We start from the raw sequence: 12,923 nt of genomic DNA, 5'->3' as shown, positions 1-12,923 counted from the left end.
TTGCATATTTCCCCTAACAAAAAATCGTATAGTTGACAGCCTCAAACCACCTCATAGACCAAAACCGATTTTTCAAACCCTAAAAAAAATCGTATAGGTTTTGGACCGCGTCTGCCTTAAAGACCGATTAATCGTGTACCTCGACCGATTTTTAGAACACCAATGTAAACACAATATTGCAAGAAACCAGGCCCACTTAATTGATGCATAGTTCTTTTATACATATTACAATACTTCGTTACAAAATGACAATGATAATGACGTGAAACGAATAATCTGATTGAATTTTATAAAGAAAGCTCACCTTAATATTAAACGAGCTAAACGCAACAGAAATCCAAGCTAAAAAACAAGAAGCGTCTAATTAATAATCTAAATACAAATTATAGATTGAGCATCCAAGAAGCCTTCATCATCCAGTCGATATATATCAAACTGGACTGGCGAGCGAGTCTTAATCTATAACAATAACTGGACTCCTCCTGGAGACAGCATTCAGATTAGTGAAGAAGAGACTATTCATATACGGGTCCAGATCAAGGAAGCACAACTCATCGTCTACAAATTCTTCGAAAGTATTGTCACAAGGGCTATATATTAGAAATCTTGCACTTTCCAATCGAATCACAATCTTGTCTTCCAAAAAACACAGTGGCCTAAACGACCAAATCGAAGTCTGCACATTCTCAATAACCAAGAACTCGTTCCAGCAGTTCTTGAAGCTGCTGCCCTTTTCCTTAATCCAGAACCGAACCTTCGTCTCATCCCCTAAAGCATTGCAGTACAAACACAGACTATCTTTCAAACAAGCCACGGAGACATGGTCCTCGTCGGTTAGTTGTTTAGGCTTCTGCAATCTCTTGAGCTTGTCGATTCTTGAATCGAAATACACCACGTGTCTAACATCCTCTTTGTCTCTCCAAACCCAATAATAAGCTCCGTCAGCAAAAACCCCCGAATGGGTCCCTTTGAACGGGAACCCTACCCTACGAGTCCAAGTATCGGTCTTGCAACAAAAAACAGCGTAATTCTTTCCGGCAGCGAAAACAACCTTGAAATCGTGGATCGCAGGATCGTAACAGATCCCGTAATTCATATCCTCGTAAAAGGTGTATCTGAAAGTGAAATACGTCTCCGTACGAGTGGATGGATTCCACAATGCGTAGCACGTGGGCTTGAAATAGGAATCGGTTAACAGAAGCACTCCGTTGCAATGGCATAACACTGTATTCCAGCCATATGGGCCGCTTAATACAGCTTCTCTGTGGAATTTTTGAGCTTCTAATTTAAGCAGGGAAAAAGCTCCTTGAAAAGATCTGTTCTTGATTAGAAAGAGATGCGGAGAATTCGAGAATTGAAGATGGGTGTGGGTGAAAACAGGATCGGAGATAATGGAATTCCATGATTTGGAAACTGATTTAAACCTAAGAAGAGACTTAATCGGTAGGTGTAGTAGGATAATTTCGATGATCTCGGAAGATTTGAGGTATGGTGTTCTATTGACATGGCCGATTGATTACTTTGCCGATGTTCTTTCTGGTTTTAGGGTTTGTAGAGCTAAATGAATTGAGGCGCGTGGTTTTTTGATTTTGGGTGTTTCCTGCTGCAGGCGTTGGGCTCAAATAAAAGGCGTAGTTTTCAATTGCGTGAATTGCGTTTTGCACCCCGGGATTAACAGTGTTTGGCATTTTACACCCTATCATTTGAAAATTGGCCAAGTCCAACCTCACAAAATACATCTCATTTCTCAATTTGTTGTGATATTTTTGCCAAAACTTAATAATATATCGTCATATTTTACACATTTGAAGAATTTTCATTCTTCTATGTTTTGTTTTCTTACTTAATATTTATTTTAATTATTTGACTTGTATATAAAATTTAAAAAAAAACGTAACTGGTGATTTATGTCTTGCATAAAGAATTTATATAAAATTCCTAATTCAGTTTTTATTTTCAAAAAGTCCTAATTTTCCATAAAATTAATACATATTAAAAAAATAGAATGAGAACTGTTGGACATTATTATTATTTTTTAAATGTGTAGTTAAATGGATTAATTAAAATAAGGCTTTATGTATATTTTTGTTAAACTAAAAACTTTAATATACCATCAAGCATGAAAATCCCTTCAAAAGTTAATATATTGTGACATATTGATTTTTGGGTTAAACTCTCATAAAGAATTGATGTGGGGTGCATTGTGCCATGAGAAATATAATTTGAGGGTGGACTTTGCTAATTTTAAAATATTGGGGTGCAAAGCGCCAATTAGGGTTAATTGTGGGGTGCAAAATGCAATTCACCTTTTTCAATTTAATATATTTTTTTAGGGTAAAATACGAAAACTCCCTGAACTTAGGCTAAATAACGAAAAACACCCTCACCTATTCGTAAATACCAAAAACCCACTGAAGTTTGTTTTCGTCTTACATCAACCCCTTTACGGTGTGACTTTTCACGATTTTTTTTTATTCCAGGAAATAGACTTTACACAATTTCAAATATTTCTTTTATGTTTCACCCATTTAACAGAAGGTATAATAGATTGTACACATTTTCTGTTAAAAAACTCGATCAACAGTTAATTCGATGGGGATTTTGGTTGTTACGAATCGGTGGGGATGTTTTTTGTTATTTATGTTTTCAAATAAACAACATATTTTCTCTATAATTTTTGCCCATACAACAACAGGTTTGAAGTAAAAACAAATAGATTGGCTAAAAGTTAATCAAAAATATTTTATATAGTTAACAGCACGCTCGATTACTTTGAATTTACTAAAAGTGGCTTAGGGCAACTTAGTTGGATAGTTTAGGTAGAAAATAGACAGCTTAGATTAAAAATAGTTAATTTAGTTGGAGAATTTGGACTAATAATAGACATCTTAGATAAAAACAACTTTTTTTTCCAATGACGTTGTGAAGGAATTTAGGCGATCGGTGGCCAGGTACTGATAGGGAGAGGCGGAAAAGTGGAAGAAATACTCTTTCCTGAAGTGAATGTAGTCTTAAGGACGGGTAAGTTGGATGATAATACAGTATTTTCAGTTTCTAGATGACTATTTTCTGTCTAAGCTCTCTAATTAAGTTGCTCGAATAACTTTTAGCAAAATTGAAAATATGACTGTCCTTATTTAAAAGGGCATTGGTACCCAAGCGTGTTTAGCAAATTGCTTCAAACATATATATTTACCGTTTTACTTTACATATGTATTTAGAAAGCCCAAAAATAATATTTTTGTCTATCTTCGTTCATTCTCCCAAATCCCGTGTAAAATGAACTCAAACTCTTGCAAGAGATTTGGGTGTATTTACCCTAAATGAACAAAAAAATTATTATTCTAAAAAATGAAATCCGGGTGCATTTATCCAAAACTCATTCATGAGTTTCCGGTAATTGTACCTGAAATCGTCATACTTTTTGTATTTTTTTAACAAAATTCAAGATTAAGAAAGTTAAATCGAATATCGATCTTTAAAAATTATTGAATTTGATAAGTATGGAAATAATTATACATTAATTTTATTTAAAACCATTAAATTGAAAATCTATGTTTAACAATTATTGAACTCTATGATGCACGGATACTTCAACCCACACGCGTTTCCATGTTTCGGAAACATTTCGGAAATCGAAACTCCATGACACCTGTCGGAAACGTTTTGGGGCCATTTCAATAAATATTTAAAAGTTTCGGGGACGTTTCTTTTAATAACGAAATATTTGAAACGTATTTCCACACAAAAAAAATCTAAGTTTCATTTTAAATAGAAACTCCGAATTGCATAAGCTTAAAAAAATCTTAAATATTATGTCTCATTTTCACTTCTAGTGGTGTTTTTATATTTTGGGGAGATGTGGGATAACCCCCTAGTTTTGAAAATATATTGGGATAGGTCCTATGGATTTTTCTTTGCTAGTCAAAAACCTATATTATAATCTTAATTTGATAGACTCCCTAGACAAATTGAAATACCCGTTTTGCCCTTTTAATTACAATTTAAAACCCTAACTCCTAGCTTTTTTTCTTTTCCACTCCCACATCTATCTATGGGTCGTCATCTCTCTCCCTCTCTCTCCCTCTCTCTTTCTTCCTCTCTCTTCATCTCTCTTTAACTCTCTCTCTATCCACAGCCCTCCGCGGCCCATCTCTTCTCCCCCACTGCCTTGCGCCGCCCACCGCCGTTGCTTTCCCCCACCTCCTTGCGCCGCCGCCGCTGCTCCTCCTTGCATCGCCGCCGCTGCTCTTCCTTGCGCCACCACCGCTGCTCCTCCTTGCGTCGTCGCCGCTACTTCCCACTGCCTTTGCGCCACCGCCCCTTTTCGCTTATTCGAAGCCAATCGCCGCCTTGAATCACCCATCCAAATTGAATAGACTCGATGATGCCAAAAACATGATGGATGAGGGTCTGTTTGTTTTAAATTCGTTTTAAATCTCTTTCTACTTCCGTTTGATGAAATGGTTTCTACGTTATTGTTTTAGTTTCTTCTCTTTTTTTTTGTTGAGGGACGGCTCAATCCAGATCTATTATTTCTTATAAAAAAAACTCAGATCTACTATGCTTTTATTTTTTCTTTGTTTTTTTAATTGATCTACTATGTTTTTCAATATTTGTGAACAATTAATATTATAATCTTTTTCTTTGGATTAATTTGATTTTTTTTCTATGATTCTTATCTTGTTTATTTTTGTTATAAATTGTACGTCATTTATTTTTTGTATTTATTTTGAAAATGATCCGAAATGCCTCAAGTGTAAGAGATTTGTTTGTCTGTAGTAGAAACTTAATCAGTAGTGGTTACTTAGATGAGTGATTTGGGTCAGGTAATATACAATTATATGTAGTCATATACAGTTATATGCAGTCATGTATAGTCATGGTTACATATAACTATACATGACTATAGAACTTGTAGTATACTATAGTTATTTGTAGTTGATTTGAGTACAGTAAATTTATCAAAAAAAAAAAACCATTTTTTTTTGTATTTTTCATGTAATCTAACTCGCATGTTCCATTTTTCTCTTTAACTCGTATATTTTTGTCGCAGGTTTGACTTCTTGTATAATTTTATGAGATGCAGAGAATAAGATGTAATGAAGTGCCTTGTGAAGTTGGATTCATGCTACAATAGTCTAGACTTTATATCACGATATATAACTATAGATAATTGTAGATAACTCTAGTCATATGTAGTAACATATAGTTATATGTATGCTATAGGTTTTTTAATGTACAATAATGCTTGTTCATGTTTGAAGAATATATGCATATGGTTGTGTTTTTTCATTTTTTGTTTGTTAGTTGATTTATAATATCAAGATCCAAATCGTGAATTTTGTTGTTAATGTAGATGAATTTTGGGGTAAAAAGACAGTACATGACTATATATAATACATGACTATTGAACTTGTAGCACATTGTAGTCATGTGTAGTATACTTTCAGTACAATAATTTTACCAAAATTTGAATTAATAAAAAAAATTATAAAGATTAATAAAAATCAAAAAATTATAAAAAATTATAAAAAATACAATAATAATAAAAAAGGTACAATATATATACAAGAATAAAAAAAATTATTAAATAAAAAATTATGATATATGCAGTACAAAAATACTAAATGCAGGTCCAAAATGATAAGTACAGTTTGTGAAAATGTTGAATGTAGTTGGACAAAAATTGCAAATAAGGGCACAATAGTACTTTTGCATCTCCGGGATATCTCAAAAGAAGATTTTTAGAGGTAGACATATCCCTATATATTTTTCATATGAGGGGTGTTTATCAAATGGACCCTTATATTTTTGTAGATGTTAATTCCATACTAAAATAAATTTATATGCCCCAAATTTAATTTGTGAAATGATATTAAACATTATAATATTTTTTAGAAACTATGAATGCACCCGTATATTTTTATTATTTACACGTTTCCTCCACGTTCCCGTATCCAACTTTTTGGAAAACAAAGTTTTCCCGCTTCCGTTTCCCTGTTTTCCCGTGTCCGTGCTACATAGATTGAACTTGATTAATGTTAAATTGGATATTAATTTAATTAACATAGAAATTTAAATTGAATAATATACATTAATGTGTTTGATTACATAAAGATGACGTTATTACCATGTAGTTATTATTATTTGATTTTTATATTTGAAATAGTTAAGAAAAATACATAAAAATAAAATTTTGAAATACAATGCGAGACTACATTAACATCTAAAATTTTCAATATTCATACCAAAAAAATACTTATGATGTCGACTTCTAAATAACGATAAACCATGTGTCGGCCCCAGCCTCCTACATCAGTGGACTGGAAACATCGAAATCAACATTAACATTCGGTAACGGGAGATATGTCCAAAAAAGGGTGATCTGCTAGTAATCAAAACAGCACTTTGATGATATAATTAATAATTAATCAAACCAGTTTAGGCAGAAATAGGACAGACAAATCATAAACTCAATGGTAGGGAAGTAGAACATACTTGTGGAATTTTCCAAATTCGAAAGCTTTGTAACACAAACCACATTAAGTTAAGACCTCAGATCGAACTGCAATTTGAAGCTTCCGATAAGACTCTAAAAACTCAAACCGAACTTCCGATAAGAATATATAACTTAGCATCACTATCGTACTCAACACAGTCCAAACCGTCATATGTAGCAACCGAACTTGTCAAAACATAACATGAAATTGTCATACACGCAAATTTTACGAAAAGACGGAGATATGCTCAAAGCTCGAAACACTTTCCTTTTCCAGAAATCCTATGACCGCGCAGAAAACAAATCCAACCCCAGCCAACAACCAGACCAGGATGGGAAAGCATGAACAAAATCGAAACCACGGGATATTAAATTGCATATTAAGCAAACATCATAAATACCTTGTCGGATCAATTATCATTCAAAGAAGTCCTAGACAGTACATCAGAGAAAGGAAACAAATGACAGACGCTCCCGATAATTAGAATGTAAGAAGACCAGTAAAACCTCTCAAATCAGAACCACCAACAGAAAGGCACGAAACATAATAATTATATTATGTTTTATATCTTAGTAATTCGACAAATTAAGAATCCATCTGGTACGTCAACTAAAACCTATGATACTAAAATTAATTAAATAATAATATTTTAGTTGATATTTGACAAATTTAAAATACAGTTGATGATAAAATTATCTTCTGATTGCATTGGATTGAAACTAGCCATTTCGGGTAATAACAATAATAATAAAACTTACACTACCAATAATATAAAGGGGAAATGTAGGATACCTCCCTAGTTTTTAAAATATATAGGGATAGGTCCTATGAATTTTCTTTTCTAGTCAAAAACTCAAATTCTAATCTTAATTTGATAGACCCCTAGACAAATTAAAATACCCGTTTTGCCCTTTTAGTTACAATTTAAAACCCTAACCTTTTCTCTCACTCCCTCCCACATTTTTTTCCAGCCGTCATTTCTCCCTCTCCCGCTCTCTCTTCATCTCTTTCTTTCTCTCTCTCTCCTCTTTCTTTCTCTCTCTTCATCTCTCACTCTTAACTCTCTCTTTGTGGCTGCCCACAGCCCTCCGCGGCTGCTCCCCCACCTCCTTGCTCCGCCGCTCCCCTCACCTCCTTGCGTTGCCGCCGTCGCCGCTCCACCACCGCCTTGTGCCGCTGCTCCGCTGCCACCTTGAGCCGCTGTGCCACAGCCTTGTGCCGGCCGTCGTTGCTCATCCCACCGCCTTGAACTCCGTATTAAACCATCCACTTCACCTTTTTAAGTTATTTTTTTTAATTTACGAATGTCCATCCATTTTTAATTTATTTTTTCAAAACAAATAGATTAAAAAAATAAATTGAAAAAATAACTTAAAAAGGTGAAGTGGATGGTTTAATACGGAGTTCAAGGCGGTGGGAGGAGCAACGACGGCCGGCACAAGGACGTGGCGGAGCAGCGGCGCAAGGCGGCGGCGGAGCAGCGGCACAAGGTGGTGGTGGAGCAGCGACTGCGGCAGCGCAAGGAGGTGAGGGGAGCGGTGGCGCAAGGTGGGGAGCAGCCGCGAAGGCGGAGGGCTCTGGGCAACCACAGAGAGAGAGACAGGTAGAGAGAGAGATGAAGAGAAAGAAAGAAAGAGAATAGAGAAAGAGATGAAGAGAGAGAGAGAGAGAGAAATGGAGAGAGAAAAAAAGAGAGAGTGTGAGAGGGAGAAATGACATTCATCTGCTGCATAAATGGGGTAGCTCCAAGTGAAACACTTAACTCCCAAAATCATAGCCCTTAAAAATGTTAACCCAAACCCCATAATATATTAACCAAGATTGGAATCTGCAGTAAGGGGTCAAAAATCCTTCAAAATGTTAACCCAAACCCCATAATATATTAACCAAGATTAGAATCTGCAGTAAGGGGTCAAAAATCTTCTTAGATTGAAGCCACAAAATATCAACTCGAATTAGATCTCCAAAGATGTCACCACAAGTCCAGTTCCAGGTCCATGCAGGAAAGATCTCCAAAGATAAGAACAACTATAAAACAGAACTAAGTAAAGCAACACATATCTAACAAACACAACCCAGAAACTAAACATATCACAAAGTACGTCAACTTCCCCATTATGTCGTGATCCAATCAGTAGCTAAGACTCTGAACCTCAAATCCAACTTCATGCAAAGTTAAGACAAAATGAAACAGACGGGTAAAAAACACAGAAGGTAAATAAATCATCAATTAGATCTCGAGACGAAGACCACAAGCAACGACAATAATGCCCCCGATGAACTCATTTTAAGCAGCAAGCAAGGCATGAAGCAAACAAAGGGGCATTTTCGTAATAGTGAGGAGGTTCCATGTATGGATCGGGAAATAAAGAAAGCTTGTCATAATTCTGAGCATGGGCTGTTTTCGTGTGTAACTTGTGGGATTTTGTGTTTTGCGTGTGTTTTTATTGTTCAGCCTACAGAAGCAGCAGCTCGTTACATAATGTCGGGTGATTGCAGCATATTTAATTTTTGGGAAGAAAGTGATAATGAACACAATGACATCAGAGACGCAAAGGCTCCAAACGCAAAGCTTTCTTCTTCTTCAGGTATATTTCGTTGTGAAATCTTTTTGCTTTCGTATATATAGGATAAAATGATATGGCTTTACTTACAATTGGAAGTCTCGACTTTGCAGCTTTGATGCTTAGAAAGACACACAGTGGACGTGTTTTTGGCGCCCCATTATCGGTGGAAAAAGAAAACAGTGTAGGTGTGGTTTCCGAAAAGGCACAAAAAGCGCCCTCGTTACTTGGCCTATTTTAACAAATGCCGATTTGTCGGACTCTGAAGAGGAGGACGAGAATGAAGCTGCTGCTGATATTTCTTTCCAAGGCGGTGGAAATTGTAAAATCGATAGCCCTGAAAATGACACTGATTTACGAATATCTGATTCTAATACGAAATCCTATGACCGCGCAGAATTAAAAAAAAAAATCAAACCAGCCAACAACCAGACCAAGATGGGAAAACATGAACCAAATCCAAACCACATGATATTAAATTTCATATCACTCCATAACCAAACATCATAAATACCTTGCCAGATCAATTATCATTCAAAGAAGACCATAGAGAAAAGAAACATACAACAGAGGCTCCCGATAATTAGACTGTAAGACCAGCAAAACCACCCAAATCAGAACCACAAACAGAAAGGCACGAAAGAATTTTAGATAAAACACAAGTTAGATTATCTTCCCCCATTAAGTATCCATCACATCTGTAGATTTACATAAGAGACTCTGAAGCTCATTTTCCAATGGTTTGCTTAAGAAATAGTAAAATCAGATTCATCATTCCTATAGAAGATGTAGTTTCAGATAGTAAAATTGAACTACGACACAAAATTAAATTATCTTCCCGCTTAGTCAATAGGCCAGAGTAATGCAGATGGAACTAGCAAAAATTTATTTAATACCCAAAAGAGAAGGCCCACCGTCATTTTTGTCGCAAATGTCTGCAGACAGAAAGGAAAAGAAGAACAGAGGATTTGAAGATTGATTTGAAAGCAATATGACCGTATAAAATAGTAATATGAAAATTGGACCGTATAAGGTTGAGGGAGACATAAGAAACTACTATCTCAAAGTACCGGAGACGCATCTCAATAAGCCACTACCTGCCGATCAAAACACAATTTGCAACCAGAAGCAAGAAATTTTTCATGAGATAAATAAATCAGAAATTAAATTATCTACCCCCATCATGTCGTCCGTTAATAAGACTCAATCTCAGATCCAACTGCACTAATCCATCTTTTGCTGAAGATGGAACTAAAATACAAACAAAAGCTACCATGGGAGGACATCCACCATCAATTTTCGAGAGGAAAAGGAAAGCCGGGATAAGGAGAAAATACTCAAACTTTAAGTTGTTTCTTCTACCAAAAATCATATTTTAACCATTTCCTTCGAAACTAACGGACAAGAGAGAACATAATCCAAACCCACACAATCGTAAAATCGCCCAAATAGATTTGAAAACATTTGAAGATTGAATGAGAAGGATTATGTCTACATAAGAATATACAATCTGGAACTGACAAAAACCCACTGATCAACATTGTACACGATCAAAAACAAAAGAAAGATTTTAAGCTAATTAAATCACAAAATAAATGATCTTCCCATCATCAGATCCAACCGAGATCTCTAGCTCAAGCAATTGGCGATCCTATCAACAATATTCAGTTGTACATAAGCTCCTATCCACATTATCCAGTTGTAGTAAAATGAGATCCATCGTTGTAGTTGCACAGATAGCTTAGCTCCATAAAATAAAGATGAAACCTTTCCTAAAACCACAAAACACAAAGTACCAAATAGTAATAAAGCAGTAAAGCAGTAAAGCAGTAAAGGGATTTAAAAGAGATAATAAAAAAAATTGTGATCTAAAGTTAGAAAAATAAGGAGGATAGGGGGAGAGAGAGAGAGAGAGAAAAGCGAGATTGAACAATATCTTCAACTGACGGGTGTCTTAGAGCCGAGTTCCTACTTGAATACAACACCTGTGGATGAACACAACACAGTCCAAAGCAAAGATCGAAGGTCGAGGAATATCATATTGCACATATATATCATAAGGAGAATCAAATCTTAATCAGCTGAATTTAGCATCCGGTGGTAGAGACTTTACCAGACAGTCTACTTGGAATCAGCCAAAATATCTTATCTGAACCGACCTCAGAACAACACAATTGTCATATAAACACAATTACTTCTTCGACAAAGAATCTTTTTCATAAGAGAATCAAATCTTAATCAGCCGCACAGCGAGAAGGTTCTTTTCTTCAGCTTGAAGATCCAATGGCAGAGAATCATGTATATGCAGATCAAAAGGACGAAACTGCTTAGAATTGTCATATAAATACAATTACGAAAAAAAAGGAGAACATACTCAAAGTGCTTTCTTCTACAAGGAATCTTTTTCAAACCAGGTTGAGCAAAAATCAAATCAGACGATTACATAAAACACAATCCAATCGCATAACGCAGGATAATAAACAAACCCCTTGTTGATGCATAGCCGGATCAAAATCAAATCACAATCAGACGGCCTCGCAAATACACGGCGGCGGTGAATCACAAAATAACCCCAAATCAGGACCAATAATCAGACGGTATCGCCAAAGAGAATGGATAATCGCAGCCGAATTGAATTGCGCAGATTTCATAGCGACGACGATACATATAATAAACAGAAGCAATAATCAAACAAAAGGCGATCAAACCAATAACAAAGACAAGAGACGAAGGAATGAGTTACGATTGTAGGAGGGGGATGGGTATTTATAGAAGAGTCGGTGTTGAGTGGACGGGTGAGATTAATCTGATCGGAGGGTCAGAAAAGAGTACTTATTCTTCTCGCTTACGCATATTAGTATTTTATTCTTTTTTATATATATATATATAATTATTTTCCAAATATGAGTCCACCTCCACACGTTTCTTGAATTTCATTCAAACTTGGGCTGTAGTGTTTTTTTTTTTAGATTAATATGGTAAATAAGCTATTTTACTCAAAACAAAAAATTATTAATTAATAAAGGATGAGATTCTATTTGAAATTTGTTTATTTTAATGAACATTAAGAGGAAACTAGTATTTCACCTGTGCGTTGGACGGGGTCAGTTTCAAAATGAGAAAAATAAATTTATGTAAACGACTATCTCTTTATAACGGTGACAATTCAAGTAAAACAAAATGGAAGGAAATAAAAAACATAAACTTTATCTCTTAATGTAGAGTTGTTACATATGAAATTAAGTTAAATATTACAAAGAAGAATACTTGAAGCGCGCAAAACACCATATCAAGATTAAGTGAAATCATTTAAAACATATGGTATAACACTATTTCTTGGATTGCAATCTACTACACCATGTGAATTTTCTGCAAAATAACTAAGGTAACAACAAACACGGTCGCAGAGAAGTAACACAATAGATATTAAAATAACCTGCAAGTTTATCATTAACGACGTTCAATTAGTGATGCGCATTACTCAAACAACAATACAACTTATAAATATTGCAAAAGAAATATGATGTGTACGCCACTACCAGTACTGATACTGATATGCCTAATTGGGCCAACCCAATGGGCCTACAATTTCTTTACCTAATGGGCCACAAACCCAATATTGAAGACCACTACTACCGATGCCCAATTACCTTCAAATAGGGTTTTGGCCCGACAATCTCAACTAATTAAACTTCAGCCCAATCAATGAGCTATAAATAAAGGTTTGAACTCATTCCTTAAGGTACGTCCTATTAACTGAGTAATACTACCAACTGTATTCTCTGGACTATTTCCACTATCCGCACGTCTTGAGCGTCGAAGGGGTTTCCGCCGGATCAACCCCCGGCCTAGTTCA

At 35.4% G+C, this 12,923-nt stretch overlaps 1 protein-coding gene and 1 long non-coding RNA gene across 2 annotated transcripts; both read right to left on the bottom strand.

Moving 5' to 3' along the window:
- Positions 1-454: 454 nt before the first annotated feature.
- Positions 455-4,366, bottom strand: LOC105976152 (F-box/kelch-repeat protein At3g23880). The gene is made up of 2 exons (XM_013001446.2): positions 4,137-4,366; positions 455-1,424 (listed from the first exon to the last, which is right to left on the bottom strand). The coding sequence occupies exons 1-2, from the start codon at positions 4,364-4,366 to the stop codon at positions 455-457; spliced, it is 1,200 nt and encodes a 399-aa protein (XP_012856900.2).
- A 6,154-nt stretch (positions 4,367-10,520) lies between these two features.
- LOC148771628 (uncharacterized) lies at positions 10,521-11,924 on the bottom strand. The gene is made up of 2 exons (XR_016030263.1): positions 11,181-11,924; positions 10,521-11,052 (listed from the first exon to the last, which is right to left on the bottom strand). It is a non-coding gene; the product is annotated as an uncharacterized LOC148771628 (long non-coding RNA).
- Between the last annotated feature and the right edge of the window lie 999 nt (positions 11,925-12,923).

This window comes from Erythranthe guttata, chromosome 3 (assembly GCF_056151865.1).
Source record: "Erythranthe guttata isolate IM_541 chromosome 3, IM_541, whole genome shotgun sequence".
In the NCBI taxonomy this organism is placed as follows: domain Eukaryota; kingdom Viridiplantae; phylum Streptophyta; class Magnoliopsida; order Lamiales; family Phrymaceae; genus Erythranthe; species Erythranthe guttata.
This window is presented reverse-complemented; position numbering and strand designations above follow the sequence as displayed.